General features: G+C 26.3%; 1 protein-coding gene across 2 annotated transcripts; it reads left to right on the forward strand.

Moving 5' to 3' along the window:
* The first annotated feature begins 242 nt into the window (after positions 1-242).
* LOC134835749 (protein retinal degeneration B) lies at positions 243-9,620 on the forward strand. 2 transcript variants are annotated; one of them, XM_063850693.1, is made up of 9 exons: positions 243-429; positions 1,696-1,967; positions 2,029-2,623; positions 2,678-2,842; positions 3,906-4,070; positions 4,131-5,489; positions 7,277-7,427; positions 8,433-8,582; positions 8,643-9,620. In XM_063850693.1, exons 2-9 carry the CDS (start codon positions 1,890-1,892, stop codon positions 9,097-9,099), a joined length of 3,120 nt encoding a protein of 1,039 aa, XP_063706763.1. In that variant the 5' UTR covers positions 243-429; positions 1,696-1,889; the 3' UTR covers positions 9,100-9,620. The 2 variants fall into 2 exon arrangements, with proteins under 2 accessions (XP_063706763.1, XP_063706764.1); XM_063850694.1 differs by having other exon boundaries at positions 247-279.
* The last annotated feature ends 5,818 nt before the right edge of the window (positions 9,621-15,438 follow it).

Genomic DNA, 15,438 nt, shown 5'->3' on the forward strand with positions numbered 1-15,438 from the left:
GCTGACATCAAACATAATTTACTGTCATGTAATACTTTTGTGCGTTGTTTCCATTGTATTTTTCTCGCAAAGTATTTTTTTGCCAACTATTTACATCAGTTAGTAGAAAACTTTATTAAACGATATACAAAAAAAAATTAGGCGAAGTTGTAAATATAATAAAAATAAATATAAATCGATGCAGTTACATTAGTGAAAATCGAAGAACAGTCCAAAGTACCTTGATTTACAAAAAAAAAAGCAACAAAAAAGTAGTTCAGAACAATTAAACCTAAAAAAGTAATAAAATTGCTCTTAATTCAATTAAAAAAAAAAACGAACAACTGGAACAAGAATTAGTTCAATTGCAGTTTTGTGATATCACAAAAGGGACAGTTTTGAATTACAACAAACTCGATAATCCGATGAGTGAAATATCGTCTTACTAAAGTAATTCCGTCTTAATTCTATTCAAAGTCATTCAAGCTTTTTTTTTCGTTTTTTATGTTTTTCGTGAAAATCTTTTTAGTTTTTATCGAAAATTAGAGAAAAATTGTCTATTTGGAGTAAAAAAAAATATTGAAATTGTTCCATACGTTCAACAGATAATTGAATCGATAAAAATCTCAAGGTGTGAATGTATTTAAAATTAGCAGCAGGTGTCAAGGAGTGAATAAAGGGAAATTTTTGAAGATTTTTTTTTTTGATAATTCTTACATAATTTAATTTTTTGTCTTACAACTTGAGATTTTTAAATATAAAAAAAAAATATTTTTTTTTTAAAAAAATAAAAAAAATATTTTAAATTATTTAATTTAAAAATTTTTATTATTCAAAATTTCATTTTATTTAAAATTATTTAATTTAAAATTTTAAATTTAAAAAAAAATATATTAAAATCATTAAAAATTATTTGAAATTAAAATCATTTAATTCAAATAATATTTTTAAAATTTATTAATATTTAAAAAGATATTTCGCTTATATTAATTTTATTAAAAAAAATCATTTTATTTTTTATTTATTTATTTTGAGGAATTTTATTTAATTTTTTTCCAAATCTTTTTTAAAATTTATTAAAAAAAATTAATTAAAACTTTCTGCAGTAATTTTTATGAAATTTTTTTTATCTTAAATATCAAAAAATTTAAGAAATTTTGAAAAATCGAAAAATCCGATGAAATAAGTTCACAAAGCAATTAAAAAATTCAAATAAAAAGTTTCCGACTTTTACCTTCTTATTTTTGAATAAAAAAAAAAATTATAAAAATTAATTTAAATTTTTAATTAAAAAAAAAAAATGAAATAAAATTAAGATTTAATAAAATTAATTAAAAATATAAAAAAATATTTTCAAGAAAATTTTTTAAGATAAAAATTAAATTAATTTTAAAAATAATTCTATAAAAAGTATTTTAATAAAAATAATTTTTAAAATTTTTCAATTTTTTTATAATTTTTGATTTTGCAAAGAAAAATAATTTTATTCGCTCTTAAAAGCAAGAAAATATTTTTTAAAAATTTTTATCAATAAATTTATTTTTTTTCCATTTGAACTATTTATTTTTTTTTATTTATGTAGGTATTACATAAAAAAGCTTGAATACCATAAAAAATGCTTTTAACCCCCCATAGCTTTAACAATAAATGAATAGCGCCTTTTGACACAGTGATCCAAAAAAATTCTGGGTTAACATTCTGCTCTAACCCATTTAGGTTCAGCTCACCGTGAATATAAATAATTGAGGCGTACAAGACAGAGACTCACAAAAATCAAAACATTGAACAAAAATCGAACAAAAAATGCAGTAATTAAGGACAAAAAGTGAAATAAACTGCCCTGTGAGATGTAAGGATTGATCTGTGATACGAATTAACGCAAGTGAAAAAGAACAAAAATCCACGAAAAAATGCTAATAAAGGAATATCGCATCCCTTTGCCACTCACTGTGGAGGAATATCGAATCGCTCAGTTGTATATGATTGCGGTACGTAAAATTTAATGAATTTCTCGTGACTTAAAGTTAATTTTTAATTTTTTTCTTGCAGAAAAAAAGTCGCGAAGAAAGTCAAGGCGAAGGAAGTGGCGTGGAAATCATCGTGAATGAACCTTATACCGAAGGTCCCGGCGGAAAAGGTCAATACACGCGAAAAATTTATCACGTCGGAAGTCACTTGCCCGGTTGGATCAAAAGTTTGCTCCCAAAATCCGCATTAACGGTCGAAGAAGAGGCCTGGAATGCATATCCTTACACAAAAACGCGTTACACTTGTCCGTTTGTCGAAAAATTCTCCCTGGAAATCGAGACGTGTTACAAACCCGACAACGGCTATCAAGAAAATGTCTTCGACCTGGGCAAAGACGACCTGAAAAATCGCGTCGTTGATCTCATTGACATCGTACGAGACCCTGTCACAGGAGCGGATTATTGTCGCGAGGAGGATCCCTGTTTGTATGTGTCGGAAAAAACCAAGAGAGGTCCCCTGACGGAAGACTGGATCGACACGTATTGGAATGAAGTGAAGGGAAAGAAACAACCAACGAGCAAAAATATGTCCTTGATGTGCGCTTATAAATTGTGCCGCGTGGAATTTCGTTATTGGGGCATGCAGACGAAACTCGAAAAGTTTATTCATGATATCGGTAAGTTTTTTATGAGTTTTGATGAATTTTTAAGAAAAAAATATTTTTTTTTAGCTTTGCGAAAGACGATGGTCAAGGCACATAGACAAGCTTGGGCATGGCAGGATGAATGGTGTGAACTTACGATGGATGACATTCGTGAAATTGAGAGACAAACGCAGTTGGCGTTGCAGAAAAAGATGGGAAGGGAATCCGAGGAAGCTAATAGCAATGAAAAAGGTGAGATTTTTTTTTCATTTAAAATTATTTTTAAATTTTTTTAAAAATAATTTTATGTAAAAAGTTAAAAGTTAAATGAGACAAAAAGAGAAAAAAATTATTTTTTTTTTATTTTAAGTTTTCTTGAATATTTTAAATTTTTAATATTTTTTATTTTTTATATTTTATTTTATAATTTTTTTAAAATAAATATTTAAATCCGTATTTTGACTAATTTTTCTTAAATATATTTTTCTTGTTTTAATTTTTTTGCTTCAATTTTCTTCATTTTCCTTAAATAATTATTTTTATTAATTAATTAATTTTATTTTATTAATTTAATTTTTTTCCAAATCTTAAAAATCAAAAATAATAAAAAAAAATAAAATAAAATAAAATAAAAAAAATATTCAATAGTAAAAAATATGAAAAAATCAATTTAAGAAGAGAATCATAAAAAAATAAAAAAATAAAAAAATTAAATTTTTTTTTAAATTATTTAATTATTTTAAGAAAAAAAAAAATTTTAATTCTTTTAAAAAAAGTCAAATAAAATAAAAAAAAAATTATAATTAAAATTTTATTTTTGGATTTAAAAAAATTTTTGTATGAAAATTTTTTAGCAAAATATTTTTTTTATGAAATTAATTAAAAAAAAATAAAAAATTATTTTTGTTAAGTTCTTACCTTTTAAATTTTTTTTTTTTATTTTTCATATTTAAATTTAAATGATTTTTTAAATTTTTATTTTATTTTAAAAAAATTTAATCAAATAATTTTTCAAATTAAAAAAAATTTTTTTAAAAACTTTAAAAAAATTTTAAAATAAAAAAAATTAAATTAAAAATTTTATATTTAAAAATTTAAATTAAAAAAAAAAAATTTTTTTTATTTTTTATTAAAAAAATAATTTTTAAAAAGTGTGAAAAAAGTAATTATTTATTTACAAAATAAAAAAAAAAATAAATAAATTAATAAAAAAGGAGAAATCGACCTAAAAAATTAAATTTTTGAAGAAATTTAAATTTTTTTTAAAATATTAAATTTTTTTTTTTGTAATTTTAAATAAATTTTCCATTTTCAGATGAAAGCAATCTCTCAATAAACACCGAAACTGAGTCTAAAGAACAAAAAGAGCAATCCACAGCACCTGAAGAGGAAATCAGTCATTTCCATAGCAATAAAAAACGCGAAAGTCTCGACTTAAATTCATATTCCTTATCCGAAGAAGAATTTTTCGACTGTTTAGGTAAGAAAATTTTTTTCAAAAATGAATTTTATTAACTTTTCTTCCATTTTTCATCAAAAGGCGAAGTAACTGACAACATTTCCCTCGGAAAATGGGGATCAATGGAACCCTTGGAAGATCTCGAACACGACAACAACCATCTGCATCGTCAAGCAAGTCAATTGTTGCATCCCGATCGCACGGATTACGCATCCTGCAACGTTTCAAATCTCCTCATCGTCTTTCATGGCGGCAGTGTGTTGGATGTTGGCGAAGATTTGGTCGCTAAACGTTCGGATATCACGACTTTTAAGGGTGTCATGGAGTTTGTGATTCGTCAACATTACACAAGTATGATTGGGCGCGTGGCAATTAAGAAAGTCAGTTGTGAGAATATTTGCACGGATATTTTGAGCAAACTTTCGTCGATCAATCCATATTCCTTTGAGGCGACTTATGCGGAAGGACCGTTACTTCCGGATACTTTAATCGGCAGTATTCCCTTAATAGCGACTTTGAAGCCGAATTATGAGGATATCGTTGTTCAAAGTATTCAAGCAGCTAATAAAATTTATCAAGATTTTATCAAATCCAACGAAGGATTCGGATTTCGAGGCGATATCAGTATTATTGGCGACTCGGTTGGATCAATTATTGCTTATGATGCTCTTCGGATGACAGCTAAAGCGGGAGGGAATCAATTTTTGTTCGACGTGACGAACGTTTTCACCTTTGGATCGCCTCTCGGGATGATTCTCAGCGCTCGAATGTTCCAAAAAGGCGATTTCAAGCGAGAAACCTTACCTTGCCAGCAATTTTACAACCTTTTCCACTCGACAGATCCCCTTTCATGTCGCATCGAGTCCATCATGAATCGCAAAATGGCGAATATCAGTCCCGTTAACATCCCCCGCTACTCCAAATACCCCAAAGGACACGGACAAAGCTTCGATTTGGCTCATTTCATCCACTTGCATCCGCATACCTTCATGGAACACAACGTTGAACGTCGTTCCTCCGATGCCTCGTCACAAAGTAAGACTTCGGGAGCTGCCGATATGATCGCTTGCAAAATCCAGCAGAATTGGTGGGGCACAAAACGCATCGATTACGCGTTATATTGCCCCGAAGGCCTCAGTAACTTGGCGGTAAGTGCGTTGCCGCATCTCTTCCATTCGAGTTATTGGGAAAGTTGTGATGCTGTGGCGTTCATTTTGCGGCAAATCGGGAAATTTGACAATGTCGAGAACGAAATGAGCCATACGGAGATGAAGTTGTCGGATCATCCGCGCGAAAAATGGATTCGGAAGAGAACGTCGGTCAAATTGAAGAATGTGGCGTCGAATCATCGGGCGAACGATGTGATCGTCAAGGAAGGCGAACCGCAAAAATTGATGGCACGGTTTATGTATGGTCCGTTGGATATGATAACGTTGGCAGGTAATTATTTATTTTTTTAAATTGAAGGTTTTTTTTTTGCGGAATTTATACTGAAAAATTCATTTTTAATGAGATTTCAACGAGAAAATCTGATTTTTTTTCATCAATCTCGTTCAATTTTAATTCATAAATGGTTGAAAAAGACAAAAATTAAAAAATTTTTTGAAATAATTTGAATTTTTTTGAATTTGAAAATTTTTTTGAAATAATTTGAAATATTTTTTGAAAAATTTGAAATTTTTTTGAAATAATTTGAAATTTTTTTAAAAATAATTTAAATTTTGAAATTATTTTTAATTTTGAAATAATTTAAATTTTTTTTGAAATAATTTGAAAATTCTATTGAAATAATTTGAAATTTTTTGAAATAATTTGAAATTTGTTTGAAATAATTTGAAATTTTTTTGAAATAATTTGAAATTTTTTTTGAAATAATTTGAAATTTTTTTTGAAATAATTTGAAAATTTTTTTGAAATAATTTGAAAATTTTTTTGAAATAATTTGAAATTTTTTTTTGAAATAATTTGAAACTTACCTCTTTTGATCATTTTTCACTGAAATTCGAAACAAAATTAACAAAAACTATCAAAAAATTTTAATATTTTATTAATTTCAACCTTCATCTTGTCTCCATATCATTACAATTCGAACTTTGACTCAAAATTCTTTCAAAATCACTCTGAAATCCAACTGTTCCAAACACCAATCCACTCGTCGTCTGCACCATTTCTCCCAATTCCTTCGTGAACGCCTTCACAACTATCGAATAATCGCTCGAAATGATCCCAGATCCATCCAACAGCAGAATCATCATTTTCTGATCTGTTGGAATTTTTATTTTAAACAATTTTTCTCGCATTTTCGAGACTCCTCCAATACATTTTTTCCATATCACATAATTTTCCGTGCGATTTTGATGTCTTCGTCTCTCTTTGCACACAATTTTCTCATTTAACGTTATTTCGATGTAAATCACGTCCAAATTGCTTTGATTGTTGATATGAACTGCCAAATTTATTTCTTCGCCCACAGCAAAGCCTTTTCGCGAAAGTTTCGTCATTAACGTGATAAATTCAGATTTCCACCAAAAAAAGTTCAATTTACGAGATTTGCATTTTAGGATGGGAATTTTCAAGCGCGGGCATGAATTTAAGTCAATAACTGACGAAACAAAGAATTCTTCCTCATTTTCCATCAAAATTGTGTTTGCCAGGTGAGATGTGATGACAGCACGAACTTTGTACGAAATTTGCCCGTGTCTCCCGAAGAAAGATGTCGGCAGGATTTTTGGTAGTTGGAATTTCGTCTCATACTCGAAGGTATCTCGTTCAAAAGTTTTGCTGTGAAAGGATTGAAAACAAATAAAAGTTTCGTGAAAATATTCTTCCATGCTCCCAAAACACTCGTATTGATCCTCTTTCTTGCCATGATTCGTTTGTTCGGTCCACCAAGTCTTTCCTGTGCCCAAATAATGCACTGTGATGCTGTTCAGCACTAAATCTTCACTCAAAACGAACGAAACTTTACAATTTACGATTTCGCCCGCGAAATAAGTCTTATTTTCACGATCAAAACCGAATTTGATCAGCATGGCGACACGAAAAACACAAAAATGTGCAAAAATTTGACCAGAACGAGACGAGATGACGATGAGAAGCGAAAAAAATGTATTAGTCATGGTCAAGTAATGACAACTACTGCAAAATAGTGTTAATTGAAGCAGAATAATAATTACATAAGAGCATCACGTGACTAATTTTTTACGTTTTTTGCATGTTTTTTTCAGGAGAAAAAGTTGATATTTACATCATGAAAGAGAATCCGGATTGGACTTTGATGTCAACTGAAGTTACGGATAAAAATGGAAGGATTTTTTATACGATACCGAGTGATAAGGCATTTGGATTTGGGGTTTATCCCGTTAAAATGATCGTTAGGTATGGAATTTTTATTTTTTTTTGTAAAATTTTGTTAGGGAAAAAATTTTTACGTTAATTTTAAAGTTGAATATTAAATTTATTTAATTTAAAAGTAATAATTTTTTAAAAATATTTAAATAATTTTTAATTTTTTTGAATTTAATTTTTTTATATATTTAATTAATTTTATTTTTTTTTTTAACTTTTCATTTTCAATTATTTTTTACTTTTTATTTCAAAATATTATTTTTTTATATAAATTAATTTTATTTTTTAATAAAAAAATAATTTAAATTTAATTAATAATTTTTTTTTTAAACTTTTCATTTTCAAAAAAAAAAATTTTTTTTTTTTAATATATTAATAATTTTTTAAAATTAAAAAAAAATAATTTAATTTAATTTTAATTAATTTTATTTATTTTTTTTTTAATTTTCAAAAATTTTTTTTCAAAATATTTTTTCAAAATATAATTTTTTTATATAAAGTAATTTAATTTTTAATAATTAAAAAAAAAAATTTAAATTTAATTAATTTTATTTTATTTGATTTTTTTTTAATTTTCACTTTCAATAATTTTTTACTTGAAAATACTTTTTTTTTATATAAAATAATTTAATTAAAATTAATAATTTTAAAAAAAATAATTTAAATTTAATTAATTAATTTAATTTAATTATTTAAATTCTTTTTTTTTTAATTTTTTAAACTTTTTCAAAAATTTTTTTACTACAAAATATTTTTTTTAAATATTAATTTTTTTTTAAATTTTAAAAAGACAAGCAACTTTAAAATTTTTACTCAAAAAAAAAAAAAAAAATATTTTTGATTGTAGAAAAATCTTAAATTTTTTATTAAAAATAATGAAATTATTTAACAAAATTTAAAGAAATTATTTTTTTTCTAAATTTTTATTAAAAAAAATTAAAAATGATTTTTTTTTATTTATTTTTTTTTTAATTTTCAATACTTACCTTCATATTTTTCAAATTTTTAAATAATTTTCTTAATTTTTCTTTTCAGAGGCGATCAAACATCTGTCGAATTCTTATTAGCTGTCGTTCCTCCCCACACGGAATGCGTCGTTTTCAGTATTGATGGGTCTTTTACTGCATCGATGTCTGTCTCCGGAAAAGATCCCAAAGTTCGTCCCGGAGCTGTCGACATTTGCCGGTAAAAAAATTTAATTTTTTCGAAATTTTTCAAGAAAACTAAAAAAAAAAATTTTTTTAGATATTGGCAAGACTTGGGATATTTGCTCATTTACATCACAGGTCGTCCCGATATGCAACAACAAAAGGTAATGTCGTGGCTCAGTCAACATAATTTCCCGTACGGCTTGCTTTCGTTCGCTGACGGGCTCTCCGCAGACCCTTTGGGACACAAACGCGCCCATTTGATCGATTTAATTGAATCTCACGACATCATCATCAGCTACGCGTATGGCAGCAACAAGGATATTGCCGTTTATAATAGTATTGGTTTGCAAGCGAATCAAGTTTTCACCGTGGGCAAGGTCAACAAGAAGTTGCAGGCAATGACAACTGTCATCGCTGATGGTTACGTGGCACATTTGACGCAGCTGAAGGCGACCGCACACCGACCCGTTCATGGAAATGCCCGAATGGTGATTCCGCGTGACTTGTTCCGGTTTCCAGAGCCATCAGCATCGATCCGGAAGAGCAGATGACAAACAAGTTCGCTGAAAAATCCTTAAAATTTATCGTAAATCGGTGTCTTTGTATATTCTTTGTGTACTATACGGATGTTAGACAGCAGTTTAGATCTATCCGGTAGATCAGCGTTTGTACTTTGTTACTTTTGGACTACTTAAATTTGAGAGATTTAGTCAGAATTATAGCGAAAAGGGGCCAGAAAACATTTTTTTCTTCAACTTTTAACTCTTTTTCACTACTTTTTGTCTTCCTCGAAACTCTTTTTGGCATCTTTCCCCGAAATTTGTGTAAATTCAATAAAAAGACAATCTAAAATTGATGGATGTTTAAATGAAAAATGTGTCAAAAGTAGAGATTTGTGGATAAAATATGTTAATTGGGAAAAAATAGGGTAACTTTAAAAGTGAAATGGAAAAAAATACAAACCAAATCAAAACTAAATATTTATTAGAAGTGTAAGATGGAATGTTAAAAATTAAAAATTTTACGCATTCGGATCTTTTTATCGATGTTATTGTTCAAAATATATACAAATATTTAATGTTGTTAAATGTTATTAAAAGATGAATAAATGGTGAAATGCTAAAAAAAAGTTTTTTATACTTACTTTAACTAATATTGCTTTAATTTTTGATAATTTCGAGTTTCGTAAGTTTTACAATTAAGTTAGTTGTTTTAGAGATTAAACGAATAATTTTTTATGATCGTACGGATTTTGAATTTTAATTTTCATAAATTATCAAAAATTTATTTGAAATTTTAGATAAAATTTTTTCTAAAAAAAAAAACTAAATTTTTAATTAAAATTTTAAATTTTTTTAAAATAAAAAAAAAATATTTCTATCAATTTTTTTACGTTTGAATTTTTTTTTTTTGATTTCAATTATTTGAGCAAATTATTTTTTAATTTAATTTAATTAAATTTTTTACCGCATTTCGAAGAAAAAATGCGGTATTAAACTCGACTTGTCGTGTGTGTGTGTGTTCCGGTGTGCCCCAAAATTTTTGTAAGTAATTCTTAGTTATTTGAGTACCCTAAGGGTCTCTGGGCATAAAAATTGAAATTGAAAAAAAAAATCCAAAAACTGTGTCAAAGCCATTTTTGTCAAATCTTGCTCCAAATGGATAAAATTTGTCAGAGGGCTCTAATTTATCATTTTTAATCATTTTATAACTCAAAACTGCCAAAAAATTAAAACTGAAAAAAAAAATTTTCTTTGACACAGTTTTGATTTGAAAACTAAATCAAGAGCAAAAAAACTGTGTCAAAAACTGTGTCAAAGCAATTTTTGTCAAATCTTGCTCCAAATGGATAAAAATTTGTCAGAGGGCTCTAATTTATCATTTTTAATCATTTTATAACTCAAAACTGCCAAAAAATTAAAACTGAAAAAAAAAATTTCTTTGACACAGTTTTGATTTGAAAACTAAATCAAGAGCAAAACTGTGTCAAAAACTGTGTCAAAGCAATTTTTTTCAAATCTTGCTCCAAATGGATAAAAATTTGTCAGAGGGCTCTAATTTATCATTTTAAATCATTTTATAACTCAAAACTGCCAAAAAATTAAAACTGAAAAAAAAAAATTTCTTTGACACAGTTTTGATTTGAAAACTAAATCAAGAGCAAAACTGTGTCAAAAACTGTGTCAAAGCAATTTTTTTCAAATCTTGCTCCAAATGGATAAAAATTTGTCAGAGGGCTCTAATTTATCATTTTTAATCATTTTATAACTCAAAACTGCTAAAAAATTGAAACTGAAAAAAAAAAATTCCTTTGACATGGTTTTTTTTTTGAAAGTGTATGATATTGCAAAAGGGTCATGAGGAGTACGAAAATGTGACTTGAGGAGTACGAAATTGTGAAATGAGGAGTACAAAAAAGCGTAGATATATAACACCGAAATGCGGTATAGTATGTCGTTCTTTAGACGACTACTTTCTCTATTTTTTTTTATTTTTTTTTTTTTTTTTAGAAAATCAGGAATTGAAATATTTTTTTTAACCTGAAGATTTGAAAAATAAAAAGAATTAAAAAGAAAAATAAAATAAATAAATAATATTAAAGTAAATAGTTCAAATTTTAGTTTTTTAGTTAAAAATTTATTTTTTTTTCTTACTAAAAATTTTTTAATTTTTTTCTTACTAAAATTTAAACAAAAATTTAAAATATTCGAAAATATCGAGCAAAAAGTACCGTGCATTGTATGGCAGTCGAGTTACGTTTCCAACACGTTTTTTCCCTCAACTCTTATTTTTACTCGACTTTTGTTCATGTCTGCTTATATAAATCATACGTTTGGTATGTATGTATTTAGGTACATATAAAAAAAATTCACCCGAGTTCCTTTTCTCTTGTTTGAAAAAAAAAAATTAAAAATTTTTCTTTATTACCTATTTTTTAGCAAATTTTTTTTTCAATTTTTTTTTTTTTTTTTTTTTTTTTTTTTAAATATTAATTTGTTTTTTAAATATTTTAAAACAAAAAAATTTTCAAACGTAAAAAAATTGGTAGAAATACCTAATTTTTTTTTAATTGTTATACTGAAAAATAAAAAAAATTAAATTTAATTAAAAAAAAAAATAATTTTTATTTTTTTTAAAAAAAATAATAAAATAATTAATTGATTCTTTTAAATAAATTCGATAAAAAAATAATTAATTAGGTAAATAATTAAAATTAATTTTTAAAATCTGAAACTTTTAAATAAAAAAACTTTTTTTTTTGATTCTTGTAAATTTTTTAAATTTTATTTTTTATTTAATTTAAAAATTTGTTAGTCTTTGGATTCCAAAAAAAATATTTTTTCTTTTACTTTCTTATTTTTTCTAACGATCATTAGTTGTACACAAAAAATTGACATGACTCAATCTTACGATTAGATTAAATAAACTTATTACGAAACTTCATTTGTATGCATGACAAACGATTATGACGAAGCGCCAGATTTTAAATACTTTCATGTCCCAAGTTATGGCAACGTTCCGTGGCAATCTGTGAAATAAAAATTTTTATTAGTTGAAGGAAATTCTTTCTTAATTGAATTTTTTACCTGTTCCTCCTTTCTCGACTCGCACACAACACTCATCAATTCCCGTTTAAATTCATTTTGTAAGTCGGTTTTTGTGTTTTCTGCGTTTCTTGGAAGTTTTTCGGTGTTTGAAGGAATAAAATGCTCGAAAAACATCGAAGTTCGTGATTTTTTGACGCGTCCCAAGGAGCCAAAAGTGATACGTGCTTTTAGTTTACTTGCTCGACTTGCGATATTATTGCCACTTTTTGTCTTCTTGAAGTCTTTTATGACGTTGTCGTTCACGGCGAACAACTTGGCATTCGTTAATCCGGGCAAAGGGATTCCATTTTTGGTATTTTGAGAATTAGATGAATCACTGCAATCACTTTCGGCGTCTTTTTCATCGTTTCGATGAACCATTTTTTGCATTCGAGCTTTAAGGGATCTTCGATGATCTCCGAGTTTCTTCTTGAAATCACGAAATGTGTGAAAAGTATGCGGATTTTCGGCGGATTCTTCGTCAATTTCGTGTTTTTCTCGCATTTTTCGCGTCAAATCGAGCCACAAGGCATCCACGTTGATCCTTTTGATGTTTTGCCAGAGCGCAGCGGCATGATTTGTTGATTTGGGGATTTCAACAGGTTCGTAAATCGTTTCGTCTTCACTTCCATCGTTTTCGATATACATTCCGACTTCTTCGTAGTCCGAAGTTACTTTTGAGAGCTCGTCATTTGTGTGGAGATTTTTTTCGGGAGACTCGGGGGAACGTTGAGCTCGGCGTGAATGCTTGTCCTCGAGATTTATCGTGGCATAAACGACAGTTTCGGTCACAGGCACTTCAGATAAATTCGTTCCGATCTCCCGTAACGAGTTTTTTGGCGACGAGGGAATTTCTATTTGGGTGATATTCTGATAGGAATTTCGCTTGATGATTGTTGATGGGATTTGGTAAGAATTTGAGACAGTCAAGTAGGGAGAAGAAGATTCTTTGGTAGATTTATCACTTGCATTATCGTTTTCATCTTCGTAATCTTCATCTTCTAACGTGATGTTTTGAATTTGCTCCTCTACGTTACTGAAAAAAAGAGAAAGAAAAAAAATTGTTGAACAAATTGAACAAAAGAATAATTATTAACAATTGCTTCTTTTCATAAAATAGGCTGTTTAAATTTTTTTTTCAATTTTTATCTTTTTAGTTTTTTTGAGGGATTTTAAAAATTTTATAGAATAATATTTTTAATAATTTTTTTAAAAATTAATTTAAATTAAATTAAATAAAAAAAATAATTTTTTAAAATAAAAATATTTTTTTACTAAATTTCATTTAAATATCATTTCAATAAAATAAAAAAAATAAATAAAAAAATTAAATTTAATAAAATTAAGAAATAAAATAATTGAAAAAAAAAAATTAAAAATGTATTTTTTTTCAGATTATTTTAAAATTTTTATAAATATCTTAATAAACAATTCAAATTAAAAAAATTAATTTAAATATTTAATTCTTTAAAGTTAAATTAAAAAAAATTAAATAAAAAAAAATAATAAATATATTAAAATTTAAAATATTTTTTTTATTAATTTTTAATTAAATATATTCAATAAAATTTTAATAAATAAAAATTTAAATTAATAAAATTAAATAAATTTTATAAAATTTATTAAAAAAAATAAATAAAATATTTGAAATAAATTGAAAAACAATATTTTTGTTAATTTAAATATTTTTTTAAATTTTAAAATTTTTAATAAATACCTATCTTGATAAATAATTCAAATTTAATTTAAAATTTTAATTCAAATTTATGTTACGCCATTTTTTGAAAAATATTTCCATAAAATTTAATTTAAAAATATTTAATATTTTTTTTATAATTTTATTAAATTTAATTGATTATTAAAAATCTTTAATTTTTATATTCAATTATTCAATAAATAATTTTTAAGAAAAAAAAATAATTGAAGCTTAAAAGTCAAAAATTTTAATAAAATTAATTTTTTCTTCAAACTTTGAAATTTTTTGAATTCTCATTATTTTTTTAAATTATTAATTTTTTAATAAAAAATTAAAAATTAATTAATTAAAAAAAATAAATTAAAAAAAATTTTTATTTTAATAAATTTTTAAAAATTTTTGAAATTTTTAAAAAAATTTTAAAAATTTTTTTTTTTTTTTTTTTGTTTGCAAAATATTTAAATTAAGACAAAAAACAAAAAGTTAGAAAAAAATTGAAATAGCTTAAATGCATAAAAAAATCACATCTGTTAAAAATTTAAAAACTCACCAGTAATCAACCACATCTGTATTTTCCTTAACGTTCGTATTTGTATCCAAAGTATCGTTCGAAGAACTGCTCACTGGCCTGTTATTCAGATTCCGATTAAAATCTGTGGAAGAATTTGTTGCACTTCTCTTTACAATAAACTTTTTCATGTTGTCAAAAACACCTTTTCCACTATTTGTAATTTGAGACAAAAAATTGCCTTTATTGTTTGCTTCTTTGCCTTTTAAATAAATTTTATCTTGATCGACTTGTTTGACTTTCTCATGTTTTTCACTTTTTTCGATCAATTTACTTTCATTGTTGTTTTGTTCTATTTTGAGTTGCGATTTTGGGCTTTGAATTGCGGTCACAACCCTTTTATTGTTATCGTTATCCTCGCAATTTTGCACAATTTCACACTTGATTAATTTTTTCGAATTTGGATTTTCCACGCAATCGCCTCTGTTTAACGTTGTCGGTTGTTTTGATGCTATTTCCACTGTTCTCGATGCTGTTAACGACTCGCAAGCATGGAACATGCTATTTATCCGACTTACATCAATAGACTGATGCTCTGCCTGTTTGCTGGTAAACTCATCATGTAGTCGGAAGTTTTGAGTCCTAAAAATAAAATGGAATAGGGTGAACATTTTCGGTTTTTTTAAAATTTTTTTGTTATTTTTTTCAAATTATTCCAGTCACTCTAACACAAAGCACTCACTTCATAAATTATACACACAACATATGGACGGAGGTACGTGTGCAACATGAATGAATGGTTCTTTAAATATCATCATCATCATTTTTCTACGGCTCTCTTCGCATTCAAAACGTACACAAAGCCATTTAAACTCCACAATCGCTCGTAATTGATCGTCTACGCACATATTTACTTTTTTTTTTTTAACAGAGACACACACATCCATACCGCATATCAGATCAGAACGAAAGATAGAACAGAACCGAAAAAAAAAATAATAATAATACAAGTACCAAAATAGACGTTAATGTTTAGATTTTAAATTTTTTATAGAGAAAAATCATGTTGCTTTTATCAAAAGTCGTTAGGCGCGATATG

Source organism: Culicoides brevitarsis, chromosome 3 (genome assembly GCF_036172545.1).
Source record: "Culicoides brevitarsis isolate CSIRO-B50_1 chromosome 3, AGI_CSIRO_Cbre_v1, whole genome shotgun sequence".
In the NCBI taxonomy this organism is placed as follows: Eukaryota; Metazoa; Arthropoda; class Insecta; order Diptera; family Ceratopogonidae; genus Culicoides; species Culicoides brevitarsis.

Excerpts from the sequence above, each read along its gene's own strand:
- LOC134835749 (XM_063850693.1), top strand. The coding sequence starts at position 1,890 with ATGCTAATAAAGGAATATCGCATCCCTTTGCCACTCACTGTGGAGGAA. Across the intron at positions 2,843-3,905 it reads AGCTAATAGCAATGAAAAAG|ATGAAAGCAATCTCTCAATA; the intron begins GTGAGATTTTTT and ends TTCCATTTTCAG. Across the intron at positions 8,583-8,642 it reads GGAGCTGTCGACATTTGCCG|ATATTGGCAAGACTTGGGAT; the intron begins GTAAAAAAATTT and ends AAATTTTTTTAG.